We start from the raw sequence: 16,599 nt of genomic DNA, 5'->3' as shown, positions 1-16,599 counted from the left end.
AGGTCAGAGGAGGTACTAGAGCTTAATATCCCATATTTTTACGAGTGTTTTGTAACAACCAGTTTATTTGGTAGCTTATTTAGTTTCTCCTGTAGGAAAAAATGTGCCTTTTATACAAGTCAAACCACAGAGGCAAAGAGATGAGCTATGAATGATTATGCTGGTAAACTGTAAGGTACTCTCCTGGAATGAGGATGACTCTACTGCTGAATAAGAATGTCAAGCAGAGAGTTAAGGCATTGAATATTTCACACTGCTTTGTTGGATCCTTCAGTAATTCTGTTTTATTCCATTCCAGCTAGTTCTTCGTAGGTTACCAGAGCAAAGTTAGGCCCAAGCGCTGCAGTTGCAAGTTACTTGGTACTACTTGGCTTTTAAACCAGCGGTTCATCCTCCATCCTTCTTTTGATATTATATATACACATAATTTGAGAAGCCTGAATTTCAAGTCCTTAGTCCACATGCGGTAGTGCCAGAACTTAAAAACAGCTCTTTGCATGAGATTATGCTTATTCTTCTGACTGTTCAGCATTTTGGGAGTTGTCTCTCTCCCTTTCATTTTGTGAGAAAGGCCTGGTTCAACCACCTGATTTCTGGAGAGGGATTGTGGTAAATGATTCTGAGTAAGTATCTGTCACCAGTCTGGAGTTCCGTGCATCTTATAGTACTGCACACAGAGTAGAATGGCTCTAAAGGCACACTGGCCCAAGCTGGAGGGAAGAGGAGGCAAATATAGGTGACTTGGGTCAGGAAAAACAAGGTAGAGTAGATAGTTGGAACTAGGTAGCTCAACTTTTGCCTCTGAAAGATCACTTGTAGTAACCTTCCTGGGTGCTGAGCTGATCCTGAGCCCCTGTGAGAGGCCTGGCCCAGCTACGGTAATGCTCTTACGGCAGAGTCCTGACCATGCTGTGACACAGCAGGATTTGTGATGTGCCCCTTGCTTGAGTGTTTCTGTTGGCTGGTTTAGGAACGTGACAAATATCTGGTTGTTGACTTTGTGATTTCCTTTCATTGGTCTCTTCATGTGTGGTTATGATATTTATTGGGAACAAAAAAATTAGAAGCTCCAACTCTTGCAATACTTGGTGTCTATTTCCTTAATTTAAGCATCCCACCTTGAATGGTATCTGAAATATAAATATAATGCCTATAACAGTTATTATGACTTTTTTTTTTGTATTTGCATGCTGTAGCATTAAGCAACATGAGTTATAAAACTCTGTTTTTAATTTTTCTTTCTTTCTTTCTTTCTCAATGCTGCAGGTGCACACATTCAGTTTCTGAATTTCTCTACTGAAGCAAATCATGATTTCCTTGAAATTCAGAATGGGCCTTACCACACCAGCTCTATGATCGGCCAGTTTAGTGGAACAGAACTCCCATCACCCTTACTAAGTACCACTCATGAAACACTGGTCCATTTTTACAGTGATCACTCAGAAAACAGGCAAGGATTTAAGTTGACATACCAAGGTAAGTGGGAACTAGCACAATGAACTTTATGGTTAAAAAGGAAAAATAATTTTTAAAGATTTTTAAAAATGTTAGGAATATACTATATAGCATTTTTAAATCTGTGGATTGATTAATCCATAGGTTGAACTTTTTTACAACTGAAATTGTGTTGAATTGGAATCTTTATTTTACTGATTTAAAAACCTGAAGCCAAGGTGATGTCATTTGCCAAAGATGATGGCTGATACCCCTTTCCATCCCATCAAGGTATACTGTTATTGAACAATACTGCCAATATTCACTGTCTTGTTTTCCAGTTCATAAAATCTTGTTATATTTAGCATAATGAATGAGGGTTTCAAAATATAATATGAGTTATTTCAAATATTCAGGTGAAAATTTTTATAATTCTTATGTTACATTTTTGTAGTCTAGACTTATGTGAAAATTAATAGGAAATGAAAAGACACCAGATAACACACTTTCTCTATCTGTATTTTCAAACACATATTCAGTATTTGAAAGTGTGAACTTTTTGTGGTCTTCTACTTTTGGCTTTTTTCTTTATCTTCATTTTTGCTTGTTTTTTACCCCATTAGTGACAATAAAACATTAGCTCGTGCATACTTCTAAAATGTTAGTCTTACTCAAAACTGTTGAGCCCCATTGCAGTATCCGAATAGTTTAACACAATAGAATGGCTGGTTGAATTCTCATCTAACTGCGTGAGGGAGATTCAAGCCACCTTATTCTAGGCTCTTAATTTAGCTAACTTGGTTAGGTTTTCATATATATGTATATAAGCCGATATGTTTGTATAAACATGTATGTGTTGTGGGTTAATCCTGGTGGGCAGTTAAGCACCATGCAGCTGCTCGCTCACTTCCCTCCTACCCCTAGTGGGATGGGAGGAAGACAAAAGGATTAGTAAAAGCAATAAAGCTTGGGGGCCAAGATAAAAAACTTTGTTTAATAAGTAAAGGATAAGGGGAAGAGGAAAGAAAATGAAACAAAACAAGTGATGCAAAGACAATCACTCACCACCTCCTGTCATGTGAAAGGGTAGAGTAATTTGGCAGAAGAAAAACCCCCTTGTGTTCCAGCTTATCCTCAGATATCAGAGGGGCTGGGGGTGGCTAGGTTTAGATTCTGAGTGATATCCAATTTGGCACTATTAGTCCAGTCACGTTCAACTTACTGAACTCTCACGATTATGGCTTCACTAATAGCGCACTGCACTTTCAGCTTAGTCGTGCTCCATGGACTCACACAGCCAGACTTACAGAGTTGGCGGCACCCAATGAGAAACTTTTATGGCTAGCTTAACGAATAGCACAGTTTATTAAACCAACAGATTTATAGGTTCTTATGGATTGTCGGTAATAAATACACTGTCTGCAAAAGCACGTGTGAACTTAAATACAGCACGTGAAATCAAAAGGAAAAGTGATTCTATATAGAGAGAGATTACTAAGAAGTCCGTATCTTACCCAAAGGCGTCCCTGTGGGGGGGAAGGGAGGCTCAGCCCATCGACTGATCCCAGGAGTCAGAGGTAGTCTGCGATGGTATCTTCCCTGACTTGTCTTTGATGTTACCTTCCCTAACATTCCCCCTTCCTTAGGCCATTTTTATACAATTTTTACTTCAAGGTGGAGCTTGAGTGACTCTAGTCATACATACCTTTATTGTGATTGGTATAAAACTCTCTCGCTTCACTTTTAAAGGTATAGATTGACAAAAATTCAGATCGTAGGCTCAGTGAGGGGGTGGTCGCACCTTGGACGCGGGTAGTCTTTGGGATGGGGTCAAATATGCAGGTTATCAGTACCATAGTACCATGAAGTTCCCATTTCTGCAGTGATTCACAGAGCCTGGCCATGGAGTCTTCACCCCATTCCACCCTCCATGCCAGTTTGCAGGTAATGTTGTCTAGAGAACCACTATGGAATGGATTCCTTGCATACCAGTTGCATTCCACCCTGAAAGCTTCTTCGACGTTATATCTTTCCTTAATGTGTGAACAATGCCATACCTTTAATAAAGGTTTAATTTCTAAGTCACCTCCAGTAGTTACTCCACACCTCCCACAGGCAGACCGATGCCCAGCCAGTTCCCAAGCAAATGATGACTAACGTCCCTAAACCTCCTCTTTTCCCTTTTATTGCTGGGCATGATTTTACGTGGTATGGAATATCTCTTTGGTTAGTTCAGGTCATCTGCCTGGTTGCATCCTGTCCCAACCCATTGCACAGTCCCAATCTATTCACTGGCAGGGCAGAGTGAGAAACAGAGATGGCCTTGATGCTGTGCGAGCATTGTTCAGCAAAAGCCAGAACATTAATGTGTTATCAGTATTGTTTTGGTCACAAATCTAAAACACAGCACCATATGAGCTGCTGTGAAGAAAAGAAACTCCATCGTAGCCACGCCCAGTACTGTATTTATTTGCACACAAACATATATACAGTTATAGTTAGACTGTATCTACAGAGTCAATGGGTAGAGAGGAAGATTCTGAGTGCCTAAATTACGCTAATGCTAGTAAAGGATGCACACAAAGAGGTCGTATCTCTCTATTGCCTGTGGAGTTTTGGTATGTCACATAGTCTTAGAAGTAGGGAATACTCTCACATTACACCCACCTAGTGTGATTTTTTTTTTCTGAGCAGTCAAGGGTGATTGTGATTGGACAGATGACTCTCTTTAGAATTTTATGGAAAGGCAGAACAGTGTCAAATTGCAGAAATGCCAAATAAATAAAATAAAAAGCCATGTGGTATGTTTTCTGTATATTCTCCAGTGCTCTTTGTTCTGGTTCTAATTAGTGTGGTTTTCCTTACTATAACAAGCCCTTCCTTAATGGTATTGAGTCTTTATAGGCTAAACTACATGTGATGAACTCCTGACTACCAACACTTTCTGTCATGAAATTAATAGTTAAATCTTATGGTTTTTGTAGACTGTATAAATACGTTCTTCTAGAGGCGATGTTCCAGCTTGCTCAGCACGGTTTTGTGTTCCCTTTAAAGGAAAGCATACATTCATATTTTAACGGTCTGTGGAAGTTTCAGCAGGGGGACAAGAAGACAGGTTCAGTTTGCTTTTTAATCATCATAATACTTAGCTTTTTGTGTCTTTATTTCTTCTTGTGTATCTGGATCAAAATATATTTATTGTACATGGTATTCTCTAGTTTTGGCAAGGACAGTGATCTTTGTTGATGTTTAAGGAAATGGTAGTCCAGATCAAAGTAAAAGATAGCGTAGATCTAGGAAAAAAAAAAAAAAGATTATATATATTTTGATTGGTTCACGACATAATGCAGTTGACATAGATGTTCTTCAAACTCCTCCAATCATTGGTCAGTGCTTGGGTCTGTTTTCACTTAAAGCCCGGTACCAGTACCTATCAGTATCGACAACGTGCACTCGCAGCCCAGAAAGCCAATTGTATCCTGGGCTGCACCAAAAGCAGCATGACCAGCAGGTTGAGGGAGCTGATTCCACCCCTCTACTCCGCTCTGGTGAGAACCCACCTGCAGTCCTGTGTCTAGCTCTAGAGTCCTCAGTACAGGAAAGACATGGACCTGTTGGAGCGGGTCCGGAGAAGGGCCACAAAAATGATCAGAGGGCTGGAACACCTCTCCTATGAAGACAGGCTGAGAGAGTTGGGGTTGTTCAGCCTGGAGAACAGAAAGCTCCAGGGACACCTTATTGCAGCCTTTCAGTACTTAAAGGGCGCTTATAAGAAAGATGGGGACAGACTTTTCAATAGGGCCTGTTGCAGTAGGACAAGGTGTAATGGTTTTAAACTAAAAGAGGGTAGATTTGGCCTAGATATAAGGAAGAAATTTTTTGCAATGAGGGTGGTGAAACCCTGGCACAGGTTGCCCAGAGAGGTGGTAGATGCCCCATCCCTGGAAACATTCCAGGTCAGGCTGGACGGGGCTCTGAGCAACCTGATCTAGTTGAAGATGTCTCTGCTCGTTGCAGGGGGGTTGGACTAGATGGCCTTGAAAGTCCCTTCCAATCCAAACCATTCTACGATTCTATGATTCAATGATATTAACGTTTTCTATACTTAGCCTGTCTCAGGCAAATCTATTTACCTTTAATTTATTGCATATATTTAAGCAATATCTGCTTATCACTGCAGACAGAAAGACCCTGTAATCTGTGCTACATTTCTTAGAACTACAACTGCAGGAAAATGTATTGCTATAAGTCATGTATCTTTTTATTTATTTTATTTGTTTAGCCAATATTGGTTGTTTCCCATTAGAGCAATTTAGTATGCTCAGCAATAGGAAACTGAGCCTGCAGAATCGTTCACATGGTACTCAAGTGTAGCTAAGAAGATTACATGTATGTTCAGAAGTTAAGCTGATGGCCGTAACCCAAGGTCTAAAGATCAGATGAAATCTTGGGCTTACTGAAACTAACTGTTGTGTCAATTATTTCAGTCAAACCACAAATTCAGTTTTTATCTTTTTGCCTGTTTACAGGTACCATTCCTTTATTCATCCATGGTAAACTGCTGAAAGAATCTTTTATAAGCTATGTCCAGTCTGGGATTGCCGTTAAGATGGTAGCTTTCATAATTCAGAAATCCGTGATATTAATGCATGAAGTTTATTCTGCATTTTGAAAAGGTTGATTAATTAAGTTCATAATTCTTCTTTTCTTCTATTCTTCCCTTACCCACTGTGTCCAGTAGGATTATTTTGTCTGGTCAGAAGTAAATGGGAATATGATGAAGAGGACACCATACAAAAGAAACTGATATTTTTTGGTTCACTCTAAACCTCTCGTTAAAATCACTTGCTTTTTAGATAAGTTGCTTTCTGCTTCTCCCAATTGCAACTTGTCAGCTGACAACAAAAGTGTTATCATGATTAACTCACTGACTATATAAAATTTTATTCTATTATCTAAATAGAGGAAAAGGAATGCACCTAAAACCAGAGCAATGTATTATGAAATATTAAAAATTTTCATTAGATGGGCCTTATAATAAAATATTTTTTAAGTGACAAAGATTGTGTAGTAGTATTCTCAGAATAAAACTGTTAGAAAGAAGTATTGTTCCTAGAAATTCAGAAACTTGTAGTATTTTGTAAATATTTATATAAGAATCCAGAAAAAAATTAAGTTCTCAAAAATAGTAATAATTTGATAAGAATTTTCTTACTTTAGCTATTAGTCTAATAGTTATAATAGTAGATAGAAAATTCAGAACCAAGAAAGAGATACAGTTAAATTAACTGATATTAGAGTAATTCGAATTTCAAACCAAAAATACAACTATTATTTATGACCTTGTTTCTCAAAATGTGTGGTTATAGGTGTATTTGAATTACGAAATGCATATATATTCATCCAGTTTTATCTTCCCCATGAGTGAGAAGCAAAACAATTTCTGCAGTAAAGGCAACTCAGGCAGTTCATTTTTATGTAGTAACTCCTTACTTACAAAGAGACTCTGGGGTGACTCATTCTTGAATACTGTTTTGAGGAAGCACAGTATTTTAGTCTATATTTTAAAAAATACATGGTTTAAAAACTTTAAAAACCCACAACGTAATCCACTCAAATAAAAAGATGCTGGGAAAAAAATGAATTATTTTACAAGGTGCTTATTATTTATTGATATTTTTTTTTTTTCTAATGTAGAAAGTTGCTGGCACTGTCACGTTCGATTTTTAAGTGATTAGGATCTATCAGCTAAGCTCACTGTACTGAACTTCTAATTGACTTATGTTCCCTCTTCCATCTACCTCCTTTTCTGCATTCTACAAACAGATTTTGGACTGTTGTTCTTTAAAAATGAAATATCTTGAATAGTTTGTTTTTCTTCAGATAGCACAAATTCTCTCTATTCCCTCTGAGATTTCAGATTGCACTAGCCATTTCTATTGCTAACATTCCTCCTTTGGTAAGTTGTCTAAGATTATCGTATTTTATATCTTCATATTATTGAGCACAAGTAACTTCTCAGCACCATTTAGAACATGTAGGAAATTGTGCTCTTAATTCAAGATATTCATAAGCTAAGAAGAGCTGCTGGAAGTACTGTGTTTCGGTGTATTCACCATTCCTGTGACATGCTCTGACAAAAAATGCCAGTGGTTTACAATTGAGCAATTTTAATGGCTGCTTTATTTTTCTTCAAACAAAGTATATGTTGCTTTTGACAGCTGACTTTTCTTTTCCAGTCCTACACCTGTTGCCCTTGATACTTAGTTATCTTATCTCCCAGATTGTCTCTGGATTTTCCTACTTCTTTTGATATTATACTTATGGATTTGTCTCTCTTCCTCTTAGTTGGTCTGCAGTTGCTGAAACTGGACTTAAAAAGTAATCCTTCACCACTCCAAAATGCTTCTTTTTCCTTCTCCTTTCTTCCCTGTTAGAAATTTTGTTTTCCTTTCAGTAAGTCAAACGTCAGATAAGTCTTAGCCTGATTTGCTTGGATGACAGGACTTATACTGTTGTGATGTCTGACTGTCATTCTTCTTGATATCCTTCTGTTAGGCAATTTTGAAACCATTGGCCAATTTCAGTCAAATTTCACAGTTCCTAGAAATGTTTGAAAAGCAATATCAGTAACGTGGAAGAGTGCTGAAATAGTGCCCTTATTGTCAGGAAAGATGCAACATTACTCCATAGATATCAATTCACTTTTGCTTGCTGGCTACCCAGTTAGAATATTCCTTGTCACAACTCATTTTAATACACACTGTGTCTTGTCTAACTGCTATTCATGGGATATAGATGTGGCATGGAAATTAAATATGAGAGGTTAGCATGGTTGTCACATTCAAAATCTTCTATGGGCTAAAGAAAGCTTATCATATATTGAAAGCTAAGAATTTATTTTTAGTCCAATTAATGCTTACACAGTTAAGTTTTCCAAGCCAATTAACACAGAACAAAATCGTAAGCAATGCAGTTGAAATTGTTATGCAAAAACTTCCTCCTATCCACCCCATTTCTTTTGTATGCTGTTCACCCTCCCAGTGCTCTTATGGAGCCTAACATTGACAGCTTCTGTCTTTTTCGTGTAGAACTGGAGAGGCAGTCATCAGCATCCCAAGCTCTTTACTGGGAAACATCTGATGTTCAAGATAGGGATTTCTTACTCTTCAGTCTTGGGTTCCACTTGGATTACTTTTTACATGTTTTACTTACCACAGTCTGATTCTTTCTTACTGGTTCTCTGCCAAACTTTGCAAGTGGCTTTCCACAGCTTCAATTACTATAAAGGACTATTGTTTGTTAAGCAGTGACTGCCAGGGCTTGCCAGGCCTTTAGCATACATGGTATTTGCAGGGCATAACCTAAAACATGTTAGGTAATAATCACTTGGCTGCTAGCAGTTGTTAAAGTGAGCTAAAATCAGCTGAGGCCAAGGCAATCCAGACATATCTCAGATCTCTGAGGTCTTGCACTGTCAGGTGCATAAATGGCATAAAGCCTATGGCATTTTACTCTGACAGAAACCTTGTTTATTTTGTTTCAAGGGCTTGGAGATGCTGCAAATCAGGTAAGGTAATCCAGAAAAGGCTTATCATTGTGGTGTCTGCTTGTAAGAATGTAGTGCCCAGATGCAGGTAAACAGAAACTGCATAGATATTATGTAGATATATAGTAATATACATATAAAAAACCCCAGGCTTTGTTTGTTCAGCTGCTGACAAAGCAATGTACTGAATCCATCCATCCTCCTGACCAGGTAAACCTAACAGTTGCTATACTTTTTGATGCCTATCAGTAATAATTTACATGATTTCCAGGAGGCATATTTCAAAAGTATTTAATCTCTCAGGGCATCTAAAACAGGCATCTTAAGTAAAAGGGAACAAATATTTGTCAGGAATAAGTAAAGGCTGTATGGAAAACTGGAGGGTTTATATCAGTGCAAGCAGATGTAGCACACACAAACTAAATTCTGCAAAGAATTAGAGAGAACAAATTTATACTGAATATTTTAAAAATTAAGTTTTGTCAGTACTTTTGCTTTTGTCCACTTTTGCCATTTCTATAGAAATGAATTTGTAAAGCAAAGCAGATCTGAGGACCTGACTTCTTTATACATTAAGATACATTTTTTCAGACTACTTCTAATGGATCCCATTTTAGGTTGTCCTAATATACTATAATTGGGAAAAAAAAAGAGCATTGCTTTTTTAATAATGAAATTAATTTGATATACCCTTAAAAAAGATGTGTAGGCAAAAAGCGTCAATATTTGTAGTCACATTCAGCAAACCCATTCTAGTGTCTTAATGAGTGTGTTGCATATTAAGAAGTGCCCACAAGACTGCATAGCTTAATCCTAGTCTGATTTTTTCAAATGTGCTTAAGCTTACATTAAAATGGATTTAAGATTAAATTTGTCCTTTTACTGAATGGTGCTAAACGTGGTTCAATTCAAGGACTGCTTTTTCATCAGTGAAAAAAAGTGCCATTTCTACTAACTAGAAAACAACAAGTAGTGGCATTAAGGTAGCAGATGGTTTTTTGCAAGGTAGATACCTTTTTATAAAGATACCAGTCTAAAAATAAAGGGAGATTGTTAATGGGTATGCTTATTCAAGCAAACTTTCATGTCATAAAAAATGAAGTTTTCTACAGACCTTAGCATTTTATGAAGGATAAGACTTTTTGATAATCCCCTCATCTCGGGGGAAAGCAAAGAATATGAATATTGTATAGTGAATGATAGAATTAATAATGCTATTTCTCAATTTTTCTACTGACTTTCTGAAGACAGAAAAATATGAGATTAAAGCTTAATATAGCCTGGGGTTGTACTCTGAGCACATTATTTTAGGGAAGAAGAAAAGTGTATGCGCACTGAGAACAGTAAAATATTTGCTTCCCATGCTTGCAAGGAGCTAGTGCTGTTTCTTAAGCACTAGCCTGTGAATTCTCACAGCACAGGATTTGAATATATAACATAAATCACTTAGGTACTCTGTATTTCCGAATGCAGTAGAAAGCTTTGTCTCCTTAGCAGAACCCTAGGGAAGTTACAGCTCTGATTACCATTGCCAGTCAGCTCCTTGTTGTTTTATGCTCTGAAGTTTTCATGTTTTGTTATCACTTCAGCTTTGCAATTGCACTACGTAAGGCATGGTGGGTATTCCATTATGTTCAAGACTGAGTTACTGAATTTGTGTGTGTTGTGAAACCTTTTGTTTCACTTGTGGCAAGAAGGAAATTCATACTGATTACCTGTTGAACTGTCTAAAGCAGTTAAGGTAAAATTTATTAGATTTTTTTTTAATTTATTTGTAAGATAATGGCAGGACTTTAGAAGTGCCTGATTTTTAAAATCGCAACATTTAAATTTAATTATACTTTTTCTGTTGTTGAAATAAATAGGGTACTTTTCAATTAAAAAACCAGAAGCATTGAGAAAGAATGTCTCTTTGTTACCACCGCTGTGGTTTTGCCACTTATGAGAAGCAGCCAAGACAGGAAGCAATCAGAAGTACTTAGAAGAACATTTCTAAATTGCATTTGACTGGCAATCTTGAATTTCTGAGACCCTCTCATCTGTCATTTCTCAGTATCTGAGATGTAAACAGCCTGTGCACACTAGGTCTGAGGGGAAGAAAAACAATCACACAAGTTTGATTGGCAAGCCAAGTTAGCTAATTACAGGGTTGGGATACTCTGCGTATAGCTGGAATGACTCAAGATATATGCTAGGTCAGAAGAAATAAATAGCTTTTATGGCCTCTGAGAGATTCATAACAGAATTTAGTACACAGAAGAATACGATTAATGTAATGGTTGTTAAGATATATTTCTGGTTTTTAATCCCTGGCTATATTATGACTGTTACCTTAGCCTTTTAATATTTCTGGAACATCTTTTTTTCACATACCTTTGCCTTTAGGGCTAGGGCTTCTTTAAGGGAGGCAGATAAAATGTTTTATTTGTGTTATTTTTACTGGGAGAATCCTCATTCCTGTTACTGGAACTCTAAGACCATTTTCAGTCTGTTCTGAATTTCAGTGTAGCATAAAGCTGAATATGAGGTCAGAAGCTTACCCTGTTGTATTTGGAGAGCAACATGTTCCGGAAAACACAGAAAAAAGTTCTAATTGCACTCCCTTTCTTCCACAAGCATGCTCATGCACATACACAACATCATTTGAACATGTTAAATCTGATGACTTTCATCTAGCAAAAAATCAACTATGATGGAGCTTCTGAGTCATAGGGATCATAGAAGGAAAAAGGGATTTGTTGAAAACCTACTGTATTTCTAAAATAGTTTCAGATGATGTCCTAAGGAAGGGAATGCTAATGGAACTAAAATAAGATCTTTTGGGGTGCTCATAGCAAATGATTTTCTAACTCGTGACAAAATTAAGCGATGTTTTGTGAGACTAATCCTGAGTCATGGCATCTGGAAAAATTATGTTCTTTGGTGCTTAAGGCAATAAACTGATGTTCCAGATTGCCAGTCCTATCCTGGGCTGCAGCAAATCATGTCCTGGGCTTCCATAAAAAGAAGCATGGCCAGCAGGTTGAGGGAGGTGATTCTTCCCCTCTACTTTGCTCTCCTGAGACCTCACCTGGAGTAGTGTGTCTGTCTGTCTCTGGGGCCCCCAACATAAGAAGGACATGGACCTGTTGGAGCGGGACCAGAGGAGGGCCACGAAGATGATCAGAGGGCTGGAGCACCTCTCCTATGAAGACAGGCCGAGAGAGCTGGAGTTGTTCAGCCTCGAGAAGAGAAGGCTCCAGGGAGTCCTTATTGTGGCCTTTTAGTACTTAAAATGATCTTGTAAGGAAGATGGAGAGAGACTTTTACCAAGGCCTTTAATGACAAAACAATGGGCAACAGTTTTAAACCGAAAGAGGGTAGATTTAAATTAGACATAAGGAAGAAATACTTTAAGATGAGGGTGGTGAGACACTGGAACAGGTTGCCCAGTGAAGTTGTGGATGTTGTGGATCCCTGGCAGTGTTCAAGGCCAGGTTGGATGGGGCTTTGAGCGACCTGGGCTAGTGAAATTTGTCCCTGCCTGTGGCCGGGGGGTTGGAACTAGATGATCTTTAAAGGTCCCTTCCAACCCAACCTAACCCAACCCATGCTAGTCTAGTCTAGGCTAAGAAGTGGATTTTGTTCTTGAGTCTGTAGTTATACTCAGCATGATACTGGAGGAATGTACAATAAGACTAAATGAAAGTTTTAAGCAGCCTTAATTGTGAGCTTTCCTAACATTTGAGTGTTTGCATGCTCAACTCTCTGCTAATACAATTTTTCTGTAATTATTTCCATATTGAGGTGTTATAGATGTATGTGGCACTTGCAAAGGCAATAAGTCACCCTCGTGTTAATATAAGAAGGAAAATACATTGAATCATAAAAACAAGATAGCAGAGGATCAATTTTATTTCTTTTGTGCTTTACACTCTTTTCTTACCAGTGGAAAATACACTGCACAAAGAAATGCCGAATGTCAATATGAGATCATTTTAAAATTTAAGTATTTGACTGCTGCCAGCATTGGAATTAAATCTTTTTCTCAGATTTCCTTTACTTTGGGCTTCATTTCAGGCTCTCACTAGAGTTTTTTCTGCTGTGAAATGGTATATCATTTTTTAAAGCTCAATACCAAACAAGTCTTTGGGCATGACACTCATAAAAAAGCTTTCTTTTGTGAGATGTGACATCAGGATTTGTGGGTAATATTTGATAGTGATGACTGAATAATGAATTGCTCTGTTAAATCAGGTATAGTTGTTGCATATATCAAGAGAACCGAGAAGAATATAATTCATATTTATATTAAAACCATAAAACATATTCCCTGAATGGCCTGTAAATCATGATATCGGAGTCAGATGGATCACCTGACTTATAGTTACTCCAATAATTTATAAGTCATCTATAGGATTTATACCAGAAGTCACATGTGGAGAGTATCTTCACATTTTACAGCTTTTAGAAAAAACAAACAAACAAACAAACCAAACCCCCAAACCAACTGTGCTCTGCTCATGAACAAATGCTTTCACCCCTGACTGACTGACCTTCAAATTTATGGTGATCTGCTTTAGGCAGAGGTTCTATGCTTACTAAAAAAAAAAATACCAGAACTAACCCCAGAAGTTTCTCTGTGTGTTTTGTTTACCTTCCTTCCAATAGGAAAAAAACATATGCATCTCTGAATAAACACTAACTAGAATTTTAAAAGGTAGGCTTTATTTTTTCCATTAACAATCCAAGGGACTTTAAAGGATATTGTGCAAATTAGAGGGAGAGATGGTGAAGTTCTTTCAGGATTTCCTCTTTCACCTGAGCTATTCCTGTGTTTTATGTAGATCAGTGAGAGAAGCTTTTTTCTGAAATGAATTTTCAAGACTAACTTAAAAAATCTGAGACCATATTAAGTACATTTAAAATGTAACCTATGAATACTGTACTGCAGCAAATTAACCAATAAGGAAGGATATTTTTCATGTGTATTCACGTCCTCAAAAGGTTGTTTAAAATCAGAGTTTAAAAGTTCCAATACTTATTGTCATTGTTCCAAAACAGTCATGGTAACTACTGGGCAATGTAGTGCTGCACCTTGTCAAATAAATCTGTGAGATCCTCTGATCCTCCAGAATAATCTTCTATTGTAGTTCTAATATAATTTGCTAAGTTGCTTTTTATTTAATTTATTAGTATTAATATGTCCTGTACCCTTAAATAATCTTTCTAGTACTCTGTTTTGTATAAAAGTGTTGATAATAATGATATTATCTGTAGAGTATTATATGAATAATGATAGAAGGAATAATAATAGCATTAAAAATTAATAAGCTATGACTAGATTTAGCACAAAATTTTAATGAACCATAATTAAGGTAGAATAAAGCTTTTTGTATTTCCTTTCTAGTAGCAATTAATTCTGATTGTCAAGTTTTAATTTTCTTAATTTTTTGTAATTTGGGGGAAGGTGAGTCTGAGTTATTAGAGGCTTTTGGAATATTTCTGGTACCTCCACGCCTCTTCCAGCTTTGTAATGTTACAAACACTGGATTCTGGATTCACTGAATGAATTAGGGAAAAGAAGGCAGCTTTCTCAAAATAAATCTTCTATTTATTTCATAGCATGACTATAATCAGCAATGACTAAAAAAACTCATGACAGTAGCTGTACTTCAGTGAAGCAATTAATAACAAACTTCACTTTAAGTAAGCACTTAAGCACACCTAAGTTAGATATTTACCTCAATCTTGCTAAAATGGCTTTTTTAAATAATCTAATTGATAATAATAAGTATATACTTCTGAGATGAACATGTCCATATTGTAACGATTAGCTTTGAAAAAATAACAAAATATTTTGTTCAAGAATATGTTCTTCATCTCTCTTACTGTATTTTTAGAGCTTGGACTTAATGGCACATGTTAATATAAAGCACACTGATATTACTGCTCTTACTTGAACTTTCTTATCTTCTAGACAGAAGTATTTCATAACTGTAAATGGAATGCTCAGAGAAAGCAGAGCATTCATCTTCTCAATAATTATTTCTTAAATGGCTGTTACTTGCTATCTTAACTATGTGAAGTTGTTTGTGAGTGATTCTACATAACATTTTTATAAAACTGTCTTTCTTTTTTTCTTCCCATGGAACAATTTATCACTTAAATATTCTAAGGAAATATATCTTCAATATGGAAACATGTAGTTTTTTAAATTATCTTCATATCTTAGTAAATGTTATTAATGAAGGAACCCTCTGACTTTCGTCACACTATTTTGTATGAATTAAATAAGTTTAATTGAATAGTATTTTGAGGTCTTTCAAAATACAAACCCCGACATTAATTATGATGAATCATTAATGCAATTTTTTATATGGAGATGTATCTAGAAGGAACTTTTTCCTTAGTAGATTTCTGTCACTTTTCCAAATCTTTCTGGTGATCTTTGACTTCATAATCTTTCATTAATTCTTTCAATTTTTTTGGTCAGGTGATTTTTTTGCATAGTTTAATATGTATTTAAAAAATCCAATGGATTGTGAAAATTTTGTATTTCATAAAATTTTATTGAATGAATGACTTTGTTATACCTTACTAGAATACTTACTATAGTGTTTAAACATGAAAACACATTTAAACAATTGCTGTGATTAGTTATGTGCTGATTTATTGTTGAAGTCATTCTACAATTTAACTGATGCAGGTAATGAACAAACTGGAATAGTGCCAGTTAAATAAATATAAGCCACTATAGTAATGCATATGCTTATCCTCAATTTGAAATGTTTTGTTTTGCTACATAGTGCTCATAGTGCTGCAAAACTCCATTTTTTGTTGTGCTGGGGTTACATTCCTAGTAGCTGACATATAGAACAGTATATGAATTTTATCAGAAAAAAAGTTGTCTCAAGTTCTTATGCCACTGTGAATTGTATGAGTATACTTGCATATTAATTAAAAAAAAAAGTATTTTCAAATTTTGGAAATCGCACTGTGAACACGGTCATTCAATATATATGCATTTTTAATAAATATAGTTTAATTTCAGGTGTCATGGAAAAATCTCTTTTCCTAAATAATTTTACTATTTCTTACTTGGAATTAATTGTATTGTTTCTTGTATATCAGGGTAGGAAAAAGATATTTGAAAAATTCTGTGATAATTTTTAATCTTGAGAATCTTGGCACAAAAGTGATCACCTATTAAATGTGGTCAATTAAATTATTAGTATTACTGTGTGCAGCTTTTGGATTCAGTGTTGCTGCATTCAGAGCAAGGTTGGTTTTATTTCAGACAAATTAAAACTGAGTATAAATAAATTTTATGAAAATGTTTGATGTACTCATGAAACTAAGTCACTTAGTGACATACTTACTAAGTATATCCATCTTATTTATTAGAAAAATTAATCCTGTGTATCTTGCTTAAAAAAATGTTATCCTATTATAAAACTGTTATATCACAGATCTTGGGCACTAGGTATGAACCTAGAAATTTAACTAAAAATAAACACATAATTCATCTAATATTCTAATTTGAAGCTTCAACATGAACTATTAAAACAATGTTCCATCTTCATGCCCTGCACCCAATGTTTCTTTGACTTTCCTTTCTAAATTTCTGATGTAGG

The 16,599-nt window shown here is 36.0% G+C and overlaps 1 protein-coding gene across 1 annotated transcript in view; it reads left to right on the top strand.

Annotated features, from left to right (window-relative positions):
- Positions 1 to 16,599, top strand: part of CSMD1 (CUB and Sushi multiple domains 1) — a 1,239,551-nt gene that overhangs the window by 1,076,168 nt on the left and 146,784 nt on the right. Inside the window, exon 41 of the mRNA XM_030037616.2 lies at positions 1,267 to 1,476. Within this exon, the coding sequence (XP_029893476.1) occupies positions 1,267 to 1,476 (210 nt within the window). The remainder of the gene's footprint in view (positions 1 to 1,266; positions 1,477 to 16,599) is intronic.

The sequence above is a fragment of the Aquila chrysaetos genome, chromosome 15, assembly GCF_900496995.4.
Source record: "Aquila chrysaetos chrysaetos chromosome 15, bAquChr1.4, whole genome shotgun sequence".
NCBI classification, from domain to species: Eukaryota; Metazoa; Chordata; class Aves; order Accipitriformes; family Accipitridae; genus Aquila; species Aquila chrysaetos.
Note: the sequence above shows the minus strand (reverse complement) of the source record. Positions and strands in the feature narration are given on the sequence as shown.